This window comes from Myxine glutinosa, chromosome 7, assembly GCF_964187855.1.
Source record: "Myxine glutinosa chromosome 7, kmMyxGlut1.1, whole genome shotgun sequence".
Taxonomy (NCBI): domain Eukaryota; kingdom Metazoa; phylum Chordata; class Myxini; order Myxiniformes; family Myxinidae; genus Myxine; species Myxine glutinosa.
This window is the reverse complement of record NC_136267.1, coordinates 43,964,256-43,988,200: the sequence shown is the minus strand read 5'-3', so window position 1 is coordinate 43,988,200 and position 23,945 is coordinate 43,964,256. Positions and strand designations below refer to the sequence as shown.

At 43.1% G+C, this 23,945-nt stretch overlaps 1 protein-coding gene and 1 long non-coding RNA gene across 5 annotated transcripts in view; one reads left to right on the top strand and one right to left on the bottom strand.

Moving 5' to 3' along the window:
• SPRYD3 (SPRY domain containing 3) overlaps positions 1–23,945 on the bottom strand; it is a gene marked incomplete at its 5' end in the record, with an annotated part of 464,688 nt that overhangs the window by 205,020 nt on the left and 235,723 nt on the right. For 3 of the 4 annotated variants that reach the window (XM_078781590.1, XM_078781589.1, XM_078781591.1), the window contains 1 exon segment: positions 8,910–9,059. In XM_078781590.1, the coding sequence (XP_078637716.1) occupies positions 8,910–9,059 (150 nt within the window). 4 annotated transcript variants of the gene reach the window in all.
• Positions 1–23,945, top strand: part of LOC144892929 (uncharacterized) — a 49,149-nt gene that overhangs the window by 9,207 nt on the left and 15,997 nt on the right. Inside the window, exon 2 of the long non-coding RNA XR_013624066.1 lies at positions 2,230–2,356. This is a non-coding gene — a long non-coding RNA (uncharacterized LOC144892929). The remainder of the gene's footprint in view (positions 1–2,229; positions 2,357–23,945) is intronic.

Here is a 23,945-nt window from a genome sequence, read left to right as displayed (position 1 = left end):
GATGAAAAGTGCATGATGAAAAGTGTATGATGAAAAGTGCATGATGAAAAGTGTATGATGAAAAGTGCATGATGAAAAGTGCATGATGAAAAGTGTATGATGAAAAGTGTATGATGAAAAGTGCATGATGAAAAGGGTATGATGAAAAGTGTATGATGAAAAGTGTATGATGAAAAGTGTATGATGAAAAGTGTATGATGAAAAGTGTATGATGAAAAGTGTATGATGAAAAGTGTATGATGAAAAGTGCATGATGAAAAGTGTACGATGAAAAGTGCATGATGAAAAGTGTATGATGAAAAGTGTATGATGAAAAGTGTACGATGAAAAGTGCATGATGAAAAGTGTATGATGAAAAGTGTATGATGAAAAGTGCATGATGAAAAGTGCATGATGAAAAGTGTATGATGAAAAGTGCATGATGAAAAGTGCATGATGAAAAGTGTATGATGAAAAGTGCATGATGAAAAGTGCATGATGAAAAGTGTATGATGAAAAGTGTATGATGAAAAGTGTATGATGAAAAGTGCATGATGAAAAGTGTACGATGTAAAGTGTACGATGAAAAGTGTATGATGAAAAGTGTACGATGAAAAGTGTACGATGAAAAGTGCATGATGAAAAGTGCATGATGAAAAGTGCATGATGAAAAGTGTATGATGAAAAGTGCATGATGAAAAGTGTATGATGAAAAGTGCATGATGAAAAGTGCATGATGAAAAGTGTATGATGAAAAGTGCATGATGAAAAGTGTATGATGAAAAGTGCATGATGAAAAGTGCATGATGAAAAGTGCATGATGAAAAGTGTATGATGAAAAGTGTATGATGAAAAGTGTATGATGAAAAGTGCATGATGAAAAGTGTATATTTCTTTGCAAGAAAGAGGTTAAAGCTAGCCAGGTAGCTATAGTTTGAGTGAGACAGAAAGTAAGACCAGCCATCCTGACACAGAGAGTGTAAGATGGTTCCAGGCACCACTTTTACGCTCCTAAGTCCGAATGGTAGTACTACACTGGATGGTTGCGGTCTACAACCTACTACCTAAAAATAGCTGCGTAACAAACATTATACGAAGGAAGAAGCAAACTTAAAATATCGGATTATAAATGTTTTATCATGACATCACAAATTTAAATTTCAAAGAAATTTCAAAGCACTCTGCTTAAAACAGGACAAAAAAGTGTAACATCGGTGTAGCCGGGCTTGTAAAATATTATAAACCACAAACACATATTATGAGCTTTTCAAACCCTCACTAATGCTGTTTATAACATTAAACAAAGAAATTTGGAGGAATCTCGACATCCATGAGGTAACTTTTACTTGGTGAAATGTTTGATGGCCCAAGGCTTATAAGTCAGCAATGTCTATAGGAGCTGTGTCCTTCCTCAGATGTTTCACAGAACTCAGTGAAGATCTACTGTAATCTAGAATATACCCCACCAGGTTTGGAAGTGTGCTCATTTACCCAAGCAGTTAGCTAGCGCTTGCCAAGCCAGCCGTTCCTTAACGGTTTTGAATGGAGTGCTTGCTCAAATGCTTAAACCACTTGGCGATCTCTCCACAAGAACCTTGGTAAATAAACACACACCCAATGTTCTTGAGACCCGACCATAGATCAACTGTAATCTATATACCCCAAAGAAGGATGGCCCTTCCTGCCACTCCCGTAGTGTGCTGTTATACTTGTAAATTCAAATGTCGGTCGGTGCAGTCAGCCGTCGTAATGACATCATAAACGTAATGGACACAAAACTGATATATTTTAACTTCCAGTAAGTTTGCAGTCACTACGAAGGGATTAGTGTTATGATTAGATTTACTATAATATTAACGTTATATTATCATTATTTCGAAAATGATCTTACTATCAAAAAACCGAGCGAATTCCTTACTTCCTCGGTTATTACTTTTAGTGCCGAACAACGCTCATCACTGATCATGAACCATACACCGCTTCAATCCATAAACCTTCAATTCACAACATTGGGATTAAAGTATTATGGTTATATTTACGATATTATTATGATTACTTTTACGAAAACGATACTACTGAAACGATACACAACTGTATTAAGAAACGTGAGCTTAATTTGTCTGAAGCAGTCTGAAGATGAGGCATAACGCCTGAGGCCTATACGTACTGTATTGTTGGAAGAGACGTAATGCTGATGCTTTCGATATTTGATGGTCATTTTAACAATCGGTTTGTTTGTGTTTCACACAGAATGAAAAACGTAAAGCTAGAGCATGGCGATTGTGATATACAACAGGTTTGATGATATGAACGGCATATAAATCAAAATGGCGGAGTGTGGAGAGTCAGCAGCCGCACCGACGTAATGACATCAGAGGTAATCACATCACCCTGTCATGTGACCAGATTCTCAGCTCTGATTGGTATATGTTTGAGGGGACATAGTCACGTGAAAAAGTAAGTACAGTACACCCCATGTAAAGCTTTGACTTTTTCAACACATTTCAACATACAGCTATTTGATCTTCATTTCAACAATATTGATAGATAAAGGTGATATAATATAACAAATATCATGAAGCATTTACATTTTGTCGTCCAGTGTATAATTTAAATAAACATAAATGCAAATTTCGCTTGTGGAAAAAGTAAGTACACCCCTACATTTATCATTACTTCAAATACCTAAAATTAGAATCAGGTGCACCAGCTCAGGTGCAAATGATTAGAACATCGTTAAAGAGGATCTTGGAGGAACCTGTCTTATTTAAAACTCAGACATTTCGTTTGGTTTGTTCTTTGTTGTTGAAGTGTGCGGCGTCACCATGCCTAGATCAAAAGAGCTCTCTGAGGCCTACAGAAAGAAGGTTATAGATGCCTACGAGTCTGGGAAGGGATTTAAAAAGATCTCCAAACAATTTGAAATCAATCATTCGACTGTCCGGAAGATCATCTACAAGTGGAGAAGATTCCAAACACCTGCCAACTTGTTCAGGCCAGGCCGCCCCAGCAAGTTCAGCCCGAGAGCAGTCCGCAAGATGCTGAAAGAAGTCTCTAAGAACCCCAGAATGACATCACGGGACCTACAGGTAGCTCTGCCACTGTTAATGTCAAAGTGCAATAGTCTAACATTAGACAGAGGCTGCACAAATTTGATCTACATGGGAGGTGTGCCAGGAGGAAACCTTTGCTGTCCAGAAAGAACATCAGGGCAAGCCTAAAGTTTGCCAATGAACACCTAGGCAAAAACCAGCACTTCTGGAACAATGTGCTCTGGACAGATGAGTCAAAGGTAGAGCTATTTGGCCAAAGTACCAGAAGACATGTTTGGCGAAAACCAAAGACACCATTTGACCCCAAGAACCTGATACCAACTGTAAAGCATGGTGGTGGAAATATTATGGTTTGGGGCAGCTTTGCTGCATCAGGGCCTGGGCAGCTCACCATCATAGAATCCACTATGAATTCTTCATTGTACCAGAGGGTGCTTGAGGATAATGTGAGGCCATCTGTTGGAAAGTTGAAGCTCAACCGAAGGTGGACTTTGCAACATGACAATGACCCTAACCATACCAGTAAATCCACCAAGGAATGGCTGAAAAGAAAGAAATGGAGGGTTCTGGAATGGCCAAGTCAAAGCCCGGTTCTAAATCCCATCGAGATGTTGTGGGGGGATTTGAAACGAGCTGTGCATGCAAGAAACCCCTCAAACATCGCACAGCTGAAAGAATTCTGCATGGAGAAGAGGGCAAAAATTTCTCCCAGTCGATGTCAGAGACTGGTAGACAGTTATAAGAAACGCCTACTTGAGGTTGTTTCTGCCAAAGGGGGCAATACCCCTTATTAGAGCCAAGGGTGTACTTACTTTTTCCACATGCGAAATTTGCATTTATGTTTATTTAAATTATACAATGGATTACAAAATGTAAATGTTTCATGATATTTGTTATATTATATCACCTTTATATATCAATATTGTTGAAATGAAGATCAAATAGCTGTATGTTGAAATATATTGAAAAAGTCAAAACTTTACATGGGGTGTACTTACTTTTTCACATGACTGTACAATGTACATACAGACATACATACATACATACATACATACATACGGACAGACAAACACTGTTCTAGAAGGCTCTGCCCGATGAGCTACGCCGTAAAAAGTTTTAAAGTGAATAAAGAAAGAATGAAAAAAAACGCGACTGCAGACAAAAGAGCAACATGTTAAATATCACGATGAGAAATGCTGTGGATGCCCAAGGCTTATAAACCTCACATATAGCAAAAGAATAAAAATGGATAGATAACCTCAAGTTCATAACAAAAGGGAATACTCAAAGAGGACGGGGAAGGAGACAGTTTAGTCTCTTTTAGGCAGAATGTTAATTTTTGTTGAGTGTTAAAATAAAACATGATGCAGCTCAAGACCTAAAAGATGGTAGAATTAGAATTAATGCTGTCCATTCTAATTAGCCAGGAAAAGTAGAATTAATGAGAATGTTGCAGAGCACAACAAGAAGCCATACAAAGCACACCTAGACTTACGCACACTTTAAAACTGCAGCTATACAACCGAAATAAAAAATAAAATAAACGAGATATGAAGAAAATTAATACACTGGGGGACAGAAGTGTGGAGGATATACATAGACACTGGAGTTCTAGGCATACCAGGATGGTATATGTACTTTCATCGAAGGTCTTGAAGGAATACTGTACTGCATTAGCAGAATTAAAAGAAAACAAAACATACTTGCATCACAAAATTAAATTATTAAAATGGAAGTTTGCCTCCTGTGGTATTGGGACACAGCAGAATTTATATGTGCTCCTTTGAAAGTTAAAGTCATTGTGCAGATGTCTTCCTGAACCAGAAGAATCTTGATAGACATTCCTTACAAAACAGCCAAGTATGAAAACAAGCCAACGTCTTCAAAGCAATATTGTGTTGTTGAGTGTCAACAGCTTTCACATGAATGACTTCGGTAAGTTTCCAATCTAGTGACCACAAGGATATACAAGAAAGGAAATTTGTAGCAGGATGAGGCCATTCAGCCCATCATGTCTGCGCTGCACCAATCCCTAAAAACGTCACCCATCCACCCAAAACTCCCTCCCTACAAGTCCTGCCAATATCCCCATATCCCTCTATCTCCAATGCATCTCGATACCTATATAATTCGGGTTTAAACCTGTCCACCCCCTCCATGCCACTGCCTTTCCAGGGAGATAATTCCATGCATTAACGACTCTGACTGAAAGATGTAGTTTATTTTATCCCCTAAATATTTGCCCAACTCTCATCTTTACCCTCAGCTATGAACCTTGGTCTTAACACTAACCATTCTAATGAAAAAAATCCTATGCTCCCATTTTGACCCCACCCTCCATTATTTTAAACATCTCAATTGAATCGCCTCATTATCACCTCCCTTTTAATGTATAGAGTTCTGTCTCTTTCATCCACTCCTCATGACTTAGACTATCTCGGCCTGGAATCAATCCAGTAGCACTATGTTGAACCCTCTCGAAAGCAGCTGTGTCCTTCCTCAGATGTGGTGACCAAACCTGAACACAATATTTTAGATGAGGGCCTCGCTAAATTCTGACAAATTGTTAACACCACCTCTTTAGATTAATCATTTGTTCCCCTACAAATACAACCTAAAACCTGTTAGCTTTTATTACCACTCCCAGATCCTTCTCGCATGTGACACACCCCAAGACAGCCCCTTGCATTATGTAATTTCCATGTTTTTTAAATCTGATAATTCCACTCCCTGCTATCTACTTTACCTACAAGCTTTGAGTCATCTGCAAATTTGGAAAGCCTACTCTTAATCCTACTATCTAAATTATTGATGGACATGAGGGATAATAAAGGTCCCAGTAGGTACACCACTACTTAAGTCCTCCCAGTTGGATATCCGCCTGTCCACACCCACTGTTTGCTTCCTATCGCTTCATTACTCTACCACCTACACCACAAGCCTTCACCTAAAACAACAACCTCCTATGTGGTAACTTATTAAATACCTTCTGAAAGTTCAGATAAATTACAGGATGGGCCATTTATCTATTCCCGGTTTTGAACCCCTGTAATTTTGTTGCTAAGAAACGAAATCATACACATGATTTACAGGATATAGGTACAGGATCAATTTACAGGATCAACCTGCGTAAATGTTTCAAGATTTTGTGGTAAAAAATTTATTCAATTCAGGAGTGCACAAAATTAGTTATGAATTTTGACGTAACTTCCATCATTTTCAAGCAGAGTGTTTGTGCATCCTTTCACGATGCTCCAAGACCATTTGTTTGTGCATCCTTTCACGATGCTCCAAGACCATTTTCTGTCACATTCCGACCCTAATGTCTTCAAAAGATGCTTGAATTTGATCATTCAGGTCTTGAATGTCTGCTGGTTGAGTTGCGTAAGCCTTACCCTTAAAAAGCTCCGTAAAAAGAAATTGCATGTGCCAACTGGTGTGTCCAGGTCCGCAAATGGCTCAATGGGACTTTTCCCAACTGGTGGATGGGACACGGATCACACAATATCCCCTGGTCCCCTCGTTTGCCAGATCTCATCCCATGCAATTTCTTCTTGTGGGGCTTTCTTAAGGGCAAGATTTACACAACTGAATGAAAGATGTTTCATTGGAAGATTATCCAGAATCAATTCTGCAGTTGTTTCAATGTTGATACATAAAACTGAAGGAAAACTACAATTGAAGTTGATGAAAGCTTTCTGATTTGCTGCAAAGCTGCCAACTGTACTATATTATTAGTTTTTTGTGTTTAAAAACAACAAATATTGATTTATAAAGATATGTCAAAATAACATTTAGGTTCAATATTTCATTATCTATGAATGCATTCGGACATTTCCCATGCAAATATTATTCTTTTCAAGTGTAACGGCATGCCTTTCAAGCAAATCCAAAATACTCTAAAGAACAACTATGAGAACAAACGTTCAGCAAAATGGAAAATAACAGGACAAGGGTTGACATTTTCAGATGAAAGAGGATGAGAGTTAAGACAGTAATAAAACAGGGGTCTTTCACTGAGAGTGAATGCAAGGAATGGTCTCCTTGCAAGGTTAGTGACAGTAAATTCGGTGGATAGTTTTCAAATTGAGTTCGATGGGTATCTGTAAGTAGTGTTACGGATTCGTCACTTCTGTTGTTGTGGTTTTCATCCACTTGAAACATTTCTGGTTCCATGTATTATTATTGTTGTTTGAGGGAAATAGCAATTATTATTGTCAAAAGGTAAAAAGGTTAATGTTTAAGTGAAACAGGAACCGGACGGCGACGAAGAGGAAGAGGAGAAAAAAGAGGGCGGGGCGAGTGAGTCAGCCAAGAAGGAGCCGAGCTACTTGTGGTACCTTTCAGTCCATTTAATAATATTTGTTTGAAGCGAACGTTGGCGAGCAAGTCACGAGTGAACTTTTGGGTTCCCGGGAGAGGGATTCCTGCGACAGAGTTGTCATCGCTGTGACCGATCAACCTGTGTGTCAGGTTTTTTGGCGGTGGATTCCGAGGAGAATTATCGTCGGGCCGTTACGTCTCAAGAACGGGTCGTCGGCCATTTTGACTCGCGCGCTTCGCGCGTCGAGCAAGGTTTCTTTGCTTCGTCTGCCGTTTTCACCGCTTTCAGACGTATCTGGTGTGTATGTGTGCACCGTGGCTTTTGAAGATGAATTTGCGGTTCGCCGACTGTGAGCCGTGAGAGTCCATACCCAAGGGTGTGATTTCCCAGTCGCCTTTGTGCAGCTTTGGGCTGTGTGACTGTACTTGCCATCCGCACGGGATTCTGGTCTCGATTGGACATCGTTCTGGCGATCGCTGGAGCGAAACAACTTTGGGCTTGAAGCCGGGAATAAGAGACATTGGGGATGTTCTTGTTTCACTCACTTGGAGCACAGTGAGTTATATATTACAAAACTGATGGTACCATCATAGGACATATTGATTGTACTTTTGATTACTATTATTGTTGTACTGTTATTCTTGTGTGATCTTAATACAATATTTGTTTGTGAGTAACAATTGGGGTGGCTTCTCCATTGATCTTTGACATACAGAATAACACATTTTTCTGCCGTGACTCCTCTCGGGGCTCGGAGGTACACCGTGACCAGGGGGTCGGGGAGGAGCACGTAACAGGAGTAAGGATGGATTGCGACTAAGATGTTGGCACGATTACACAGGCTTGATGGGCCTAATGGCTCATGTAAATCATTCTAAATTGAAGTTCCTTCTAAATCTATCTAAACAAGTCAAGATATTCACAAAAAGGCAAAATAAACAACACAATGGAGGTGTCTCATTAAGCATAGCAACAAAAAAGTTCCTTCTAAGTCTATCTAAACAAGTCAAGATATTCACAAAAAGGCAAAATAAACAACACAATGGAGGTGTCTCATTAAGCATAGCAAAATAAAATAAAATAAAATAAATAGCACTCAGTGCTTGTTTTTAAGAGGCATCAGATAGTTTGTGCTCCAGTGTGAAGAAAAAGCACAGTTGCTGTATTAAAGACAACTCGAAAATCTGGAATTCAGAAACGAAGGAAACAAAAGTGAGGAATGTTTCAGTCCATTTAATAATTATGACATTATTTTGCATTGGAGGCATCCCTGAAAATTGATCCGCTGTCCTAAAAGACTCGGCGGACCATAACCGAAATGCCATTGAGTTTGACACATTTGTGTGTAGTCACATGATATATAAATGTTTTCAATATCTTGTAAATGGTAGATAGTGAGACGAATCGGAGCATTTCCTCATGTCTTAAAATGTCTTTTCCACTTTTGCATATGTAAGTGTATGTAAGTGTACCTGGGCACCATTCGACAGACACACTACAATAACGGAAAGTATAACTAAACACAAACAAAACTATGGCAAGCAGGTACTTACATTTCTTGCCACTCCAATAGCGATGTAGCACCTTTCTCCGGGGTCCATAATCTGCACTTCAAAGTAATGGTTCGTTGTATCCAAAGGGAGGCGGGCCTGTGCCAACCCGACATCCAGAATTGATCCTCCATGGCCTGCGTACTCTAACAACTGAGGACAGGGGAGAGAGTGTATTTAAGTTAAAAAAAATTCATTAAAATGCAAATAACTTGCTATTCAAAAATTGCAAATCAATACATCAACTAGAAAGCATCTCAAAATGCTTAGCCCGTCCGCATCCGTTTTGTACCCAAACTCACTTTGATGAAAACAGCAGCTGAAAAAAAAAATGTACATTTTATTCATTGGTGTTCTCCATATTCTCATAAATATTTGTGAGTGAGATTTTTTTTTTTTTTTTTTTTTTTTTTTTTTTTTTTTTTTTTTTTTTTTTTTTTTTTTGTATGCAATATCGAGGCTCGTGAAAGAGCGAACATTAATCACATGAACACACAGAAAGACAAACCGACACATAAAACATATAACATAGGGAGCGGTAGACAAGATGGGGAGAGAGGGGGAAGGACACAAACACAACATTTGAGAGCAGGGACCGAGAGACATGGAGACATCGAGAGATCTGAGAGAGGGCGAGGGCTTTGGGGGGGGGGGGGCGTGGGAAGGGGGCAGTGGGAGAGGTATAAAACATATGGACACTGCCAGGACTTCCAGGAAAGAAGTTGGAATTTCAAACAAGGTGGATCTGGGGTGAATTAGCGGGGGTAGAAAAGATCAAGGTTTTGGATGGGGGAAGATAAGAGATGGTGGTGAACAGCTGTTTTAAAGACCTGGAGGGAGGAGTGGGATTGAAGGGAGTGAGGGAGTTTGTTCCAGAGGCGGGAGAAAAGAGGAATGAAAGAGTGAAGGTGAGCGGAGAGCCGAGATTTCGGCAGTTTAACCATCAGAGGGTTGCTGGCAGATCTTGTGCGACCTGTAGGAATATTTGGGGGACAGAGCACAGAGAGAGCTGGGGGTGCAAGGCCGGAGAGGAGTCGGTAGAAGACAGAAAGACCACCTACCTGCCTGCGGTGAGTGAGTGAAAGGCCCTCAGAGATAGCTTCATCGCGGGAGATTCCAATAATTCTGAAAGCTTTAGTTTCAACAGCGTGAAGCCGGGCTAGGTGTGAGGCAGGAGCACCGGCCCATAGGGGAGAACAGTATTCCATTGAGCTGCGGATGAAAGCCTTGTATGTGGTGAGGAGCTCAGGTGTGCCGAGGAAGGACTTCGCACGACGGAGGATGCCCAGTCGGCGACTGGCTTTGGAGGCCAGCTTGGAAATGTGGTTTTCCCAAGAAAGATCATGGCAGACAGTGAGACCCAAAATCTTGAGCGACAGAACTTCTTGGAGAGGATTGTTGAGAAAGTAGATGGGAGGGTTGTCCAGTCGATCTTTTCGGAGAGACATAGTAAGAGTGTGAGATTTGTCAGGATTGAAAGACATGTTCCACTTGTTTGACCAGTCTGTGATTTTGTCCAGGTCTTCAGAGAGTGAGGAGGCAGCAGACTGCCGATCTGAGGGAAGAGGAATGGAGCGGCAGAGAGTGGAGTCATCAGCAAAGAGATAGAGAGGATTTTCGAGAGAGTCAGAGAGATCATTGATGAAGACCAGAAAAAGCACGGGGCCCAGAACACTGCCTTGGGGATTTGATGACATTCAATTGATGAGATGAGATGAGATTTGATGACAAAGTTCAATTGCTTTTTTGCATGATGGACAAATGCATAACTGAAAACTACAGTTACACATTTGTCCATAATACAAAAAGATATGGCCTGGACAGACGGACACAGACACAGACAGACACACACTCACATTATCACAATAATTATGTACCATTATCATTATGTACCATTATCACGAAAAATAATTTTGCATTATCACGATAAATATGTTATCATTAGCCTGTCCCCTGCACAGCAGGAGACGGGGTTTTGTAATGACGTGTGTGTGTGTGTGTGTGTGTGTGTGTGTGTGTGTGTGTGTGTGTGTGTGTGTGTGTGTGTGTGTGTGTGTGTGTGTGTGTTTCCGGGCCATTACATTTTTACCATTTGAACTATTGTGATCAAATTTTTACTAAAGCGTTACTATGATAATACGGAGAAGGCAAATGAAGAATTTTGTTGAAACGTCAAAAGGTTAAATATCAGCGTCACCTAAAATCATCAATTTTCATCCAATTGACCTGAAATTTAAATTTACCATTTTAGTTTTGTCATCAAATTTTCAACAAAGCTTTATTAGGAGAATACGGAGAAGGCAAATTGATAATTTTGTCAAAAGATTAAAGATCAGTGTCACCTAAAATCATCAATTTTCATCCAATTGACCTGAAATTTAAATTTACCATTTTAGTTTTGTCATCAAATTTTCAACAAAGCTTTATTAGGAGAATACGGAGAAGGCAAATTGATAATTTGGTCAAAAGGTTAAAGATCAGTGTCACCTAAAATCATCAATTTTCATCCAATTGACCTGAAATTTAAATTTACCATTTTAGTTTTGTCATCAAATTTTCAACAAAGCTTTATTAGGAGAATACGGAGAAGGCAAATTGATAATTTTGTCAAAAGATTAAAGATCAGTGTCACCTAAAATCATCAATTTTCATCCAATTGACCTGAAATTTAAATTTACCATTTTAGTTTTGTCATCAAATTTTCAACAAAGCTTTATTAGGAGAATACGGAGAAGGCAAATTGATAATTTGGTCAAAAGGTTAAAGATCAGTGTCGCCTAAAATCATCAATTTTTATCCAATTAACCTGAAATTTAAATTTACCATTTGAGTTTTTGTCATAAAATTTTCAACAAAGCTTTATTATGAGAATATGGAAAGGGGAAATTAATAATTTGGTCAAAAGGGAGGTAAAAGGTCAACATTGCGTAAAATCACCAATTTTCACCCGAATGACCTGAAATTTAAAGAATTTGCAAATCGGGTCACTGAATTGGTTCACCAATCAAAAGATAGAAGCTGATTATTCTCAAAGGTCAAGGCTGCATAAAATCATCTATTTTCATTTTGTATTTTATTAAAAAACTGTTTTCGTTATTTTGAGCATACGGAAGAGAAGAACACGTCAGAATACAAACGGACACGCACAGCCTTTCCTTTTTTAGACGCTTTATAGTTATTTTCTATTATCATTTTGAGACCTAATAGGTCTCCGTTTCACCTCCTGAAGCACTTGTGGATATAGCAGCCAACAACAGCAAGTTTTAGACACACACACACACACACACACACACACACACACACACACACACACACACACACACACACACACACACACACACACACACACACACACACACTTCCAAAACCCCAACTTCTGCTTCATGGGGGATGGGATAACTGTCACAAAAGCATCACTGTGTTGGTGGCAGCAACGTATATCATCAGCATGCCATTTGTGAATAAATAGTTCAAGTTCATGGAAATTGCAGAACTTTATGTATTTGGGTGTCATTGATGCATCAAAAATATAGATACCATCGCTTAAAGCATCTTATACTTTGTGAATAGACATATTACTATGTGTGCCGATCCATCGTTTTGCTGACAGGTTTAATAAAAAGAGAGCATGTTGCACTTCAACATATTGCATGTCTATCTGTGAGTCTCAATGAGGAGGTAAAAACAAGTGAAACAAGCGAAAAAGGATCTTTTATAACACGTAGTTGTTGTTCTTGCTGCTGTCATCGTGTCTGTGGTTGTTGTTTGTGTGCTCTTTCCATATGCAATCATACATTTTTCTATTCCTTCGAGAAGCATTACTAAATATGATTTTGTGTGCTAATTCCACGTCCGTCACGCTTTATTCTAAAGGGTCCTGCTGTGGTAGAATAATAAAAATGTTACCGTTGGAACCGCTATATTAAACTTCAAATACTACTTCTTCCTATTCCCTCCAGGAAAGACTGGCTTAAAACAAGCATCCTTATGAATAACAGACCATTTTTTTGTTCCAAGTAAGTCGATTATTAGCTTTCCAACCAAGTATAGAAATTATTTGCTTTCCAAAGGTACAATTTTTATTATTCGACAAAAGCAGGAACCCTTTATAGTTTAGAATAAAGTGTGATGGCTGGATGGAAGGACAGACTGCTTTTTTTTAGTAATAGAAGATGCAAACATATAAATGTGCACAATGCATTGTATAACCATTTTCCACTTTTTTGGGGGAGTTGGGTGAATGACAACATTCCTCCAGACGGATCGATCCATTGAATCAGTTTAGTGGAAATCCAAAAATTCCATATCTTTCATGACAATTTCAATCAATCACTTTTTGGGCGTCCTCTCAGCTTTCTTCCTTCCACCACAAGCTGTATTATTTTCTTTACAACTTAATCTTCTGACCTTTGTTGCACATACAGTCACGTGAAAAAGTAAGTACACCCCATGTAAAGTTTTGACTTTTTCAACATATTTCAACATACAGCTATTTGATCTTCATTTCAACAATATTGATAGATAAAGGTGATATAATACAACAAATATCATGAAACATTTACATTTTGTAGTCCATTGTATAATTTGAATAAACATAAATGCAAATTTCGCATGTGGAAAAAGTAAGTACACCCTTGGCTCTAATAGGTGGTATTGCCCCCTTTGGCAGAAACAACCTCAAGTAGGTGTTTCTTATAACTGTCTACCAGTCTCTGACATCGACGGGGAGAAATTTTTTCCGACTCCTCCATGCAGAATTCTTTCAGCTGTGCGATGTTTGAGGGGCTTGTTGCATGCACAGCTCGTTTCAAATCCCCCCACAACATCTCGATGGGATTTAGATCCGGGATTTGACTTGCCCATTCCAGAACCCTCCATTTCTTTCTTTTCAGCCATTCCTTGGTGGATTTACTGGTATGTTTAGGGTCATTGTCATGTTGCAAGGTCCTCCTTCGGTTGAGCTTCAACTCTCCGACAGATGGCCTCACATTATCCTCAAGCACCCTCTGGTACAATGAAGAATTCATAGTGGATTCTATGATGGTGAGCTGCCCAGGCCCTGATGCAGAAAAGCTGCCCCAAACCATAATATTTCCACCACCATGCTTTCCAGTTGGTATCAGGTTCTTGTGGTCAAATGCTGTCTTTGGTTTTCGCCAAACATGTCTTCTGGTACTGGGGCCAAATAGCTCCACCTTTGACTCATCTGTCCAGAGCACATTGTTCCAGAAGTGCTGGTCTTTGCCTCGGTGTTCATTGGCAAACTTTAGTCTTGCCCTGATGTTCTTTCTGGACAGCAAAGGTTTCCTCCTGGCACACCTCCCACGTAGATCAAATTTGTGCACCCTCTTTCTAATGGTAGACGACTCGTGCACTTTGACATCAACAGTGGCAAGAGCTACCTGTAGGTCCCATGATGACATTCTGGGGTTCTTAGAGACTTCTTTCAGCATCTTGCGGTCTGCTCTCGGGCTGAACTTGCTGGGGCGGCCTGGCCTGAACAAGTTGGCAGTTGTTTGGAATCTTCTCCACTTGTAGATGATCTTCCGGTCAGTCGAATGATTGATTTCAAATTGTTTGGAGATCTTTTAAAATCCCTTCCCAGGCTCGTAGGCATCTATAACCTTCTTTCTGAAGGCCTCAGAGAGCTCTTTTGATCTAGGCATGGTGACAACGCACACTTCAACAAGAAAGAGCAAACCAAACTAAATGTCTGAGGTTTAAATAAGACAGGTTCCTCCAAGATCTTCTCTAACGATGTTCTAATCATTTGCACACTAGCTGGTGCACCTGATTCTAATTTTAGGTATTTGAAGTAGTGATAAATGTAGGGGTGTACTTACTTTTTCCACATGCGAAATTTGCATTTATGTTTATTTAAATTATACAATGGACTACAAAATGTAAATGTTTCATGATATTTGTTATATTATATCAACTTTATCTATCAATATTGTTGAAATGAAGATCAAATAGCTGTATGTTGAAATATGTTGAAAAAGTCAAAACTTTACATGGGGTGTACTTACTTTTTCACATGACACACACACACACACACACACACACACACACACACACACACACACACACACACACACACACACACACACACACACACACGTATATATATATATATATGTATATACCCGGTGTGTACCCCGGTTTGGAATAGGTACACCGTATCCCTGCGCATTGTAAGAGGCGACTAAGGGTTGGCGTCAGGAAGGGCATCCGGCCATAAAAACATTGCCTCAAACAGGGAACCATGATTGTCATGGGGCCCGCAAGGCTAACCCCCGCTCTAGCAGAGAAAATAGCCTTAAAAAAACGATCATTCATTCATATGTATATATATATATAAACTTTACCCGTGCGAAGTGTTTTAACCTCAGTGTTGCCCAGGTAAAAAAAGGTTATTGTAATACCCTCTGCCACCAACACCAGGTAGCACGACACGGTACACATTTACATTGAGAATTTACGCCCCTCCCCTGGTCCCCCAAAACCCTGCATGAGGCCGCGGCCACATAGTCTATGTTACCCTCCAGACAAAGTTGTATTTGTATTTGTACCCTGAGTAAAGTATGTAAGTGTTTATAGCTGGAGTACCTAGCCTTGCTCAGGTGAAAAAGAAACATTAACATATTTGAAATGAGGGCACATATAATGGAAAAGCAATTACATCCAAATCAGAATCCATCACAAATGTCAAATCATCATTTTACCTTTTCGTTGTATATATGCTGGTGAATGTTCTATTGATCACGTGTCTGAGTTAAGTTTGATGGTGTTCAGGAAGAAGAAGAAGAAGACTTTCCACCATCTTCAACTGCTTGCGGAATTGTTTGATTGAATCTGATTTGTTTGATGTCATTGGAATAAGGCAACCAAGGCATCACTTCAATACCCTATTCCTGGAGGAAGTTGGTGGTCAGGCGAGCAGCATGGGGTCGAGCGTTGTCCTGTTGGAAAACTGCGATGTCAGGATGAGCCTGGAGAAATGGCAGCAGAAGAGGTCTCAAAACTTCATTGACATAACGCTGACTCGTGAGATTGCCTTCGCTGACGACCAGAGGTGTCCTGAAACGGGTGGAAATGCCGGCCCATACCATCACACTGGGTCCTCCCCAACGATTGATCTGGCGAATACAGCATGATGCATACGTTTCCCCACCTCTGCGCCATACCCGTTGACACCCATCAGCAGCATGGAGGCAAAATCTGGACTCATCGCTGAACAAGACTGCACTCAACAGTTGCTGTGTCCAGCGGCGATGCTGCAGACACCATCTTGGTCTGTTCCGCCGATACACTGCGTTCAACACTGGACCTCTGCAAGGACGTCTTGCCACCAGGCCCCGACTTCTCAAGCGCCCCACACAGAGACACTGATGCGGTTGTTGTGGCGACCTTTTGCCACTGCAGCTGTTTGTGTCGCAGGGCGGAAACGATCACGAAGATACTGCAGCACAATCCAGCAGTCTTGGTTTGGGGTGGTTACCCGTGGTCTTCCTCTTCGTGAATCATCATTCACAGTTCCAGTTTCACCGTAACACCTAGCCAGGTTGGAAATTGCAGGCTGTGAGCAACAAAGATGTTGGGCAATTGTTCGCTGGCTTACACCAGCCTCAAGCATCCCAATTGCCCTTAAACGTTGTTCAGATGTCAGGCGTGGCATCTGAATTTTCTTGTTGTTTTCCCTGTCAGAAGCCTCTAGAGTGACTATAGACAGCAGTAAATGAATGTCTAACCATGAGAACTGAAGGATTTCATTATAAGGGTCATTATTTAAAGGGAAAGATCCCGATACAGAACCACTCAAGCATGCCATTGTTGATCAACCAGGTGATTGAAGTGAAGTTCCCGTTACATATCAGCCATAACAATTGAAGAAACGTGTTTGTAAAGCTGCACATTTCAAAAAAATGAAAGTGATAAGTTTATTTTGATGTTCAGTTTATATATATACACAGGGTGAATCAAAAGTAGCACCCGCGCCCGATTTCTGTTTTTTCGGCTGTCAGATTCTTTCTGGGATGTCATGTTGTTAATAATTGTCTTGCAGTTTATTAATTTTCTTAATTTATTTATTTTTGTTTTGCAGGTTAATAATAATAATAATAATAATTCATATATTTTGTATAGCGCTTTTCATGAAGCCCAAACTCTCAGGTTATTGCTGAGAGTTTGGAAAGTTACTGAATTTGCACCAAATTGAACCATGAATTACCTTTCAATGAATCAACGCATTGCGGCCGTGAAACATTACTACAAATGTAATGAACAACCAACGATGGCAGCACGCCGTTTGGCACAGGAATTCGATATAAACCCACCCGGGGAAGAAACATACGATTGATTGTCGAGAAATTTGAAGCAACAGGGTCGGTAGCCACTGCAAAGAAGTCCGGTCATCTGAAAACGGCAACGAATGTAGCTAAGGCTGAAGAAGCCATCAGGAGACTGGAACAAAGTCCGCAAAAGTCAATTCGCCGTTTATCTGCAGAGTTGGAAGTGAGCCAATCAAGTGTTATCCGTATCCTTCACCAGAAAAAATGGAAACCTTACATTCCACGCTTACTGCATGCCCTTCATGATGGAGATGACGACCGCCGTCTTCAATTTTGCGAAGAGTTCTTAGCTAAACTTGACAAAGAGGACACAATGCGAGACAACATCTGGTGGTCAGATGAGGCATGTTTTGCGCTTAACGGCACAATTAACAGACACAATTGTGTCTACTGGGCTGTGGAGAACCCAAGAGTGACAGTTGAGAAGGAGGTAAATTTACCTGTCATGACAGTTTTGGCAGCCATATCTCCATTAGGGATAATTGGACCCTTTTTCTTTGAGGGATCTGTCACTGATTTAATGAAATCATTTATTTCTACCTTCTTGTACACTGTAATACAAATGGCAAACAAATAATCAACTGACAGAAATATATATATATATATATATATATATATATATATATATATATATATATATATATATATATATATATATATATATATAAACAGAAATCGGGCGCTACTTTTGACTCACCCTGTATATATATATATATATATATATATATATATATATATATATATATATATATATATATATATTGTTACAGATACGACTTTGATGGTATGGTGGGCCGAGCGGGATGGCCGCCGTATCCGTACAAGTTACCCGATTGTGCCCGAATGTTAACTAATCGCGCTACGCTGGCTCAATAGGAAAGAGAAGACACCCGGCTGGGTTACAATCACACAATACGACACCAGGGGTTCAGTTCTCAAGACCTCCGGAGGAGGTTATATTAAGGCGGAAAAGGTTAGATTACAGGGACAAGAGGGAAACATAGGAAGGTGGGCACTTAAACACACTCTTATATTAACCCTAGACAGACCACAGATAAACGGGACAAGGCTCACTCACACGGGGTTTGATGGCCAGGAAAGCGGCAGTCGATGGCTCAGGTGCACCTGGCTCAGGGACAGAATCACGTACGGTGGTGTCCAGCAGATGCGGGGAGGTCGCTCAGCGCTCGTGGGTCGCGACTTTGGTGGAGATGCCGGGGAGGTCGCTCAGCGCTCGGGAGGGTGGCGTCTTGTCCTTCCAAGCTCGGGGCGCATCTCTCGTCACGTCCGGCGCGGGGCCGCGTATATCCGGCGGGGAGTCACGCCCTCGCTCGTTAGCTCCGCCCCATATGGCATCGGCCCATGGCTTCTCATTGGGTGCGGGGGTTACCGGCTCCGCCCTTGACGAGGGGCCGACAGGGAGCCCCCTTCTGGGTAACCCCGTCGAGCACATGTTCAATGGCGGCCAACCGAGCCGGAGTGAGGACGCAAAGCCGCTGTTGTTGTGGTTGTTGTTGGAGCTTGAGATGATGGGAAGAGATGCGGGGAGGTATGGGAAGGTCCTAAACTCCTACTGGTGCCATATCATCACATTCTGGTGCAACGAAGAGTCATAATTAATGGAAACAAGTCCTTAACTGACATAGATTAAGAATAACTAGCAAGATGTCCTATAATTGTCTACGTGTGGTGCGGGGGACCTGGGCACGACATTTAATGGGGGAATGAAGGGGAAGATCGGCTCTAATGGGTGTTGTTTACAGACAATGGGACTAGGGAATGGGGTAAGGGGAGAGTTGGGGAGTATCGGAGAAGATAGGGGAATATTTACAAGCGGATATGGAGGTCAAATTCCATATTCGCAACATTGCACCCTTCTCTACCCTCGGGGCGTCCCGACCCGATAAATTTTTACCTACTTTAGTGTGGCACGCAATGTAGTTCCCTCTACTATTAACTCTACCCTGAGTGCGACAGTTTTATAGATATTCACAAATGAGTAAATATGTCCCCCTGCGACGTTGCACCCTTCTCCTCTCAGAAACACACCCACAGGATAACCGAATCCGGAAAGAATCCTCAAACTAAACATACAGCCGGTAGGGAGCATTATTTACAAGACTACGCTGATATTTACACTACGATCCAGGACCTGTCTTTGGAGGAACACATGCAGATGTTATGCATAGAGAGAGCGCGCTTGCCAACATCGATACACCAACCCACGAGTGCTCTGTGGCCGACGGCCTTTAATAACGTGCAGAGCACCCTTTCCCAGCATCAAAAGCACCACCCCACCACCAATCGGTGCAGTCACCATTGTTCATTGGAATAAAAATAACTTCAACAACCCCTAACCCTGCAGGTGTCTCTTGCTCTTCTTGTGGTGCACTTGGTGGTATTAACTATTAGTGGTTCCCCTGTATGGCATAGGTGCCACGTTGACCCATAGGTCCATCCCCGGGTGGTGCTTGGCCGCAAACGAACTGCGGTCCATTGTGGGTGGCCACAAACATTGCGGTCCATATGGTGTACCGATCCAGGCAGCGAACAGCGAAAGTGCAGGCCCACAACTGCGCAGCCAGCACCTCTCTCTCCTCTCTCTCTACCCCAAAGCCAGATCCTCGGAGGTGGGAGACAAAAGAAGCAGACAAGTGAGTAAGGTGGTAAGGGCGCAAAAGTGCACGCAATGTAAGGTAATGCACACTGGGGGCACATGGGAACCAGGTGAGACAGGTACGTTCCTATCGTACGCCCCCCCCCCACCAGGTAACCTACATGGCCCCTCCCTTACCCCTTACTGCATCCACACAACACAACACTACTCATAAACATCTACTTTACAAATCAACAAACATCCCTACTGTCTTCCCCGTTCCTCCCATATACCAAATTCGTCTTCTCTCCCCCCTAACCAATCAAATTTGCCATTTTCAACTCTCATCAAAATTTGCCATCTCCAACTGAACATCAAAATTTGCCATCACCAATTCATCATCAGTCCCTCCTAAGGAGGGAGAGATGGAATCACCCCAATGTCTCATCCACGTCGTGATGCGTCTCACAAATCCACACAGCGATTCATCTCCTGCAACAAAACAAAGAAAACACAGGTGTGGAGTCATCATCATCACCACAGGTAAGTGGCTGCGTATGGTGCGACAGGTTCATTAATCCTAACTATTTCCTAAATGACTTTAACAACTTTACACTACCCGGGGTCTTTCTCCGGCCAAACCATTGGCCCTCTTACACTATGGGTTCTAAAAACCAATTCCCATTGGCCAAACTGTGGTGCTCTTCAATTTGGGGTTTCACTCCCCCGATTCATCTCCCGGTGCCCTCGCACAATTTCTGGGCTGCGGCGTGTACCTCTCCCAGTGGGTCTACCCACCTGCACACCTCCCCCACTGCAGTTGCCTCCGAGCTTACCTGCTCCTTGCCCTAACCTAACTACCTGGGGAAGGCCCTCTGGCACTCTCCCCACTCGGTGCCCTCTCTGGCACTGGGCTACCCGGGTCCATCCTCCGGATCCTCGGGCCCCATCCACAACTCTACCGGCTCCCAGAGCCCACCTGCGGCCTCACCTGGCCGACATCCTCACAGTGGTGGAGTGCCCAACCAACTATACACACTAACAGGCTACACGCCCAGCCATTTCCACAACACTAATGCACCCATTCACAACACCATTCTGCAACCGCACCACAAATGCCAATATCCAACCACAATTTACCTGCTCCCTCTACCTAACACTTACACTACCCGCCCCGGGTACTCGTGAAAGGGGGTCCACTCTTCCCCCATCCACACCTTCGCACCATGCACACCACTCCGTACCACTTACTCCAACTCTCTCCACACACCTGTACCTGCACACCTGTGTTCTCACACCTGGTGCCACCTGCACCCTTCTCTCCCCGAGCGCATTCGCGCTGATCCACACACTCACTACTCTCACTGCTCCACACACCTGTCCAATTGCACACCTGTGCAATCACACCTGTTCCATCCTCACACACACAGCATCATCTCAGCTAACTACTCCCTTCTGAAACTTGCGCTTCCCAGTCGTCCCTTTAACTATTGCGCTCCCTCGTCATTATCATCCATACTAATCTACCTGCGTCCCCACTACAGGTATCAGTCACTAACTAATCTTAACGTTACCTAATGTCAATCTTCGCTAGATCCCTACACACCATATCCTAACCCACCCGGGCTAGTTTTCACTGCCATACACCCCATAAACTATTGCTCCTTTGCCCCCCCTCTGTGAGGGATGGTGGATTTGCCATCCCACCACATCGGGGGTCTCTCACTACCAATTTTGCACATCAAATTCCAACAAATCGAAAATTTGCCAATCACTACCCATCATCTGCCAATCACTACTGCCAATCCCTTGCCAATCATCAAATTTTGTTTTTCTCTAATTTGGGGTCCAAAACACTAACCTCATCACCCAGTCGACTCACTAATACCTCTCGGTGCGCCAATCCCTGTCCAAAGCCCGGCTTCGTAAAGCCAAGCAATGGATGCTGGTTGTTCTGTGCCAGCGGCTGGATGCGTCCGGCACTCGGTGCAGGGACGGAGGTTTACCCGGGCCGAGATCCCACGCACCATCTCGGCGTGGAGCCATCCAATGTCCCGATCTCGACCTGCCGGACTGCCTCAACAAAAGGTGGTCGCCATGACGACCCTTTCTATCGGGCTGCCAGCTCCGCCTAGTGGAGCCTGGACGCGGCCGTTCAAAGCGAGGCCCGGCACGCACCGAGGGCCTGCTTCGGCTAAAAGTCGCTCTAACCTCTAACCCGTGTAACGTCGATGCTTCACCTGGACGCTTACACCCCGCAGCCCGTTCCTTGCTCACACATCCAGCTGTGCCCGTGCTCCTCGTACCCTTCCTTACACACCCAGGTACCCTCATTCCACTCACAGCCTTGGTCACACACCTGACCACCGAACACTTTGGCACACATTCGTTGGTCGCACATCTCACCAATACACCGCTTCGCACCCCCTCCTCGGTCACCTCCTCTGTGACAATCACAGGTGTGCCCTCATTCGCACACCCAACCACGTGCCTCACCACCAACTCCAGCGTGCATTCCCACTCACGCTCTACCATTCCAGGTGTGCATCCTTCCATCCCAGGTGTACATCCTCGCTCACCTGTCACAACTAACTCACGCTCCATGTCACTCTCACTACTTTCACCTCCATTCCTGACAGCGCACTCACCCTTACTCTTGACAGCGCACTCTTTCCTCGTGCACCTGCCCGTCACACACCTTTCTCGCGCACACTCTCCCGTTACACCCTCTGTAACACTCACCACAGGTGGACACTCTTCCTTACTTCTGACAGCGCACTCTTTCCTCATGCACCTGTCCGTCACACACCTTTCTCGCGCACACTCTCCCGTTACACCCTCTGTAACACTCACCACAGGTGGACACTCTTCCTTACTTCTGACAGCGCACTCTTTCCTCATGCACCTGTCCGTCACACACCTTTCTCGCGCACACTCTTGCGCACACTCTCCCGTCACACCCTCTGTAACACTCACCACCCCGCGCTTCCATGTGCTCCCTCGCACACACGCTACGACCGACTCACTCTCGCCAGCACACTCACTCCTTGGCACGCACTTTTTCCTCACACACCCCAGAGTCGGATTTTCTCGCACACCTCCTTTTTCGCACACCAGACCGGTCGCACACTTCACCAACGGCCTCTCACGAACACCCGGGTCCATCTCGACCCCCAAGCTCCTTAAATCCCCTGGCGCATCATACGCACGACCATATTGGTCACCACTTACACCGCGTCTTCTTCCTCTTCGCTTCTCCTCCATCACCTGCGAATCCCTCATCCGGTTAATGAGCACATCATCACGATCCAAACACAGACTTTGGACCAATTCTTTTATCTCCTCTTTTATCTCTTTCTTATCCCCTCTCCGTCGCTTCTTAATTTCGCTCATCCCTTCTTCCACTTCTTCTAATTTGTGCTTCACCTCTTTTATTCCCCGGTACGTCTCCTCAAGCTCATCCTCTAAGGCTACCTTGACCGTTTCCAGGTGCGTCCTCACCTGCCGGTCCTTCGTCTCCATTACCTCTATCACCTCGTCCAACCTCGTTGTCAGTCCCTCACGTACCATCTGACATTCCCTCTTTGTCGCTATCAAGTCGTTTTTTATGTCGTTTTGTGTCGCTTTTAACCCTCCTAATACCGCAGTGTTCCTTTGAACCTGCTCCACTAACTCCGTCTGTCCCACCGTCAGCTGCTCCACCTCCTGCGTCAGGTCCTCTATGCCCCCTTGTAACTTTACAGTCCCCTTTCTCACCTCCTTCTCCATGTGCTCCTTACAGTGCCTCACCTCCTCGCGCACTCCTCCGACCTCCTCACTCACTCCTCTTCTGATCTCCTCTCCCATCACTTGCATCTCCTGCCCAGATGCCACCCTCATCTGCTCCATTTCCTCCCTGTGAGCATCCAGTTTGGTTTCTACCCCCATTCTGACCCCCTCTATCTGCTGCTCCATTTGTTTAACTTCCCTTTCCGCTTGGTCCCTCATGTCCCTCAATTTGCCTTCCATACTGTTTTCTAACCCCTCTAACCCTTTTTTCACTCCCTCTATCTGATTCTCCTGGGCAGCCATTCTATTTTCTACCCCCTCTAA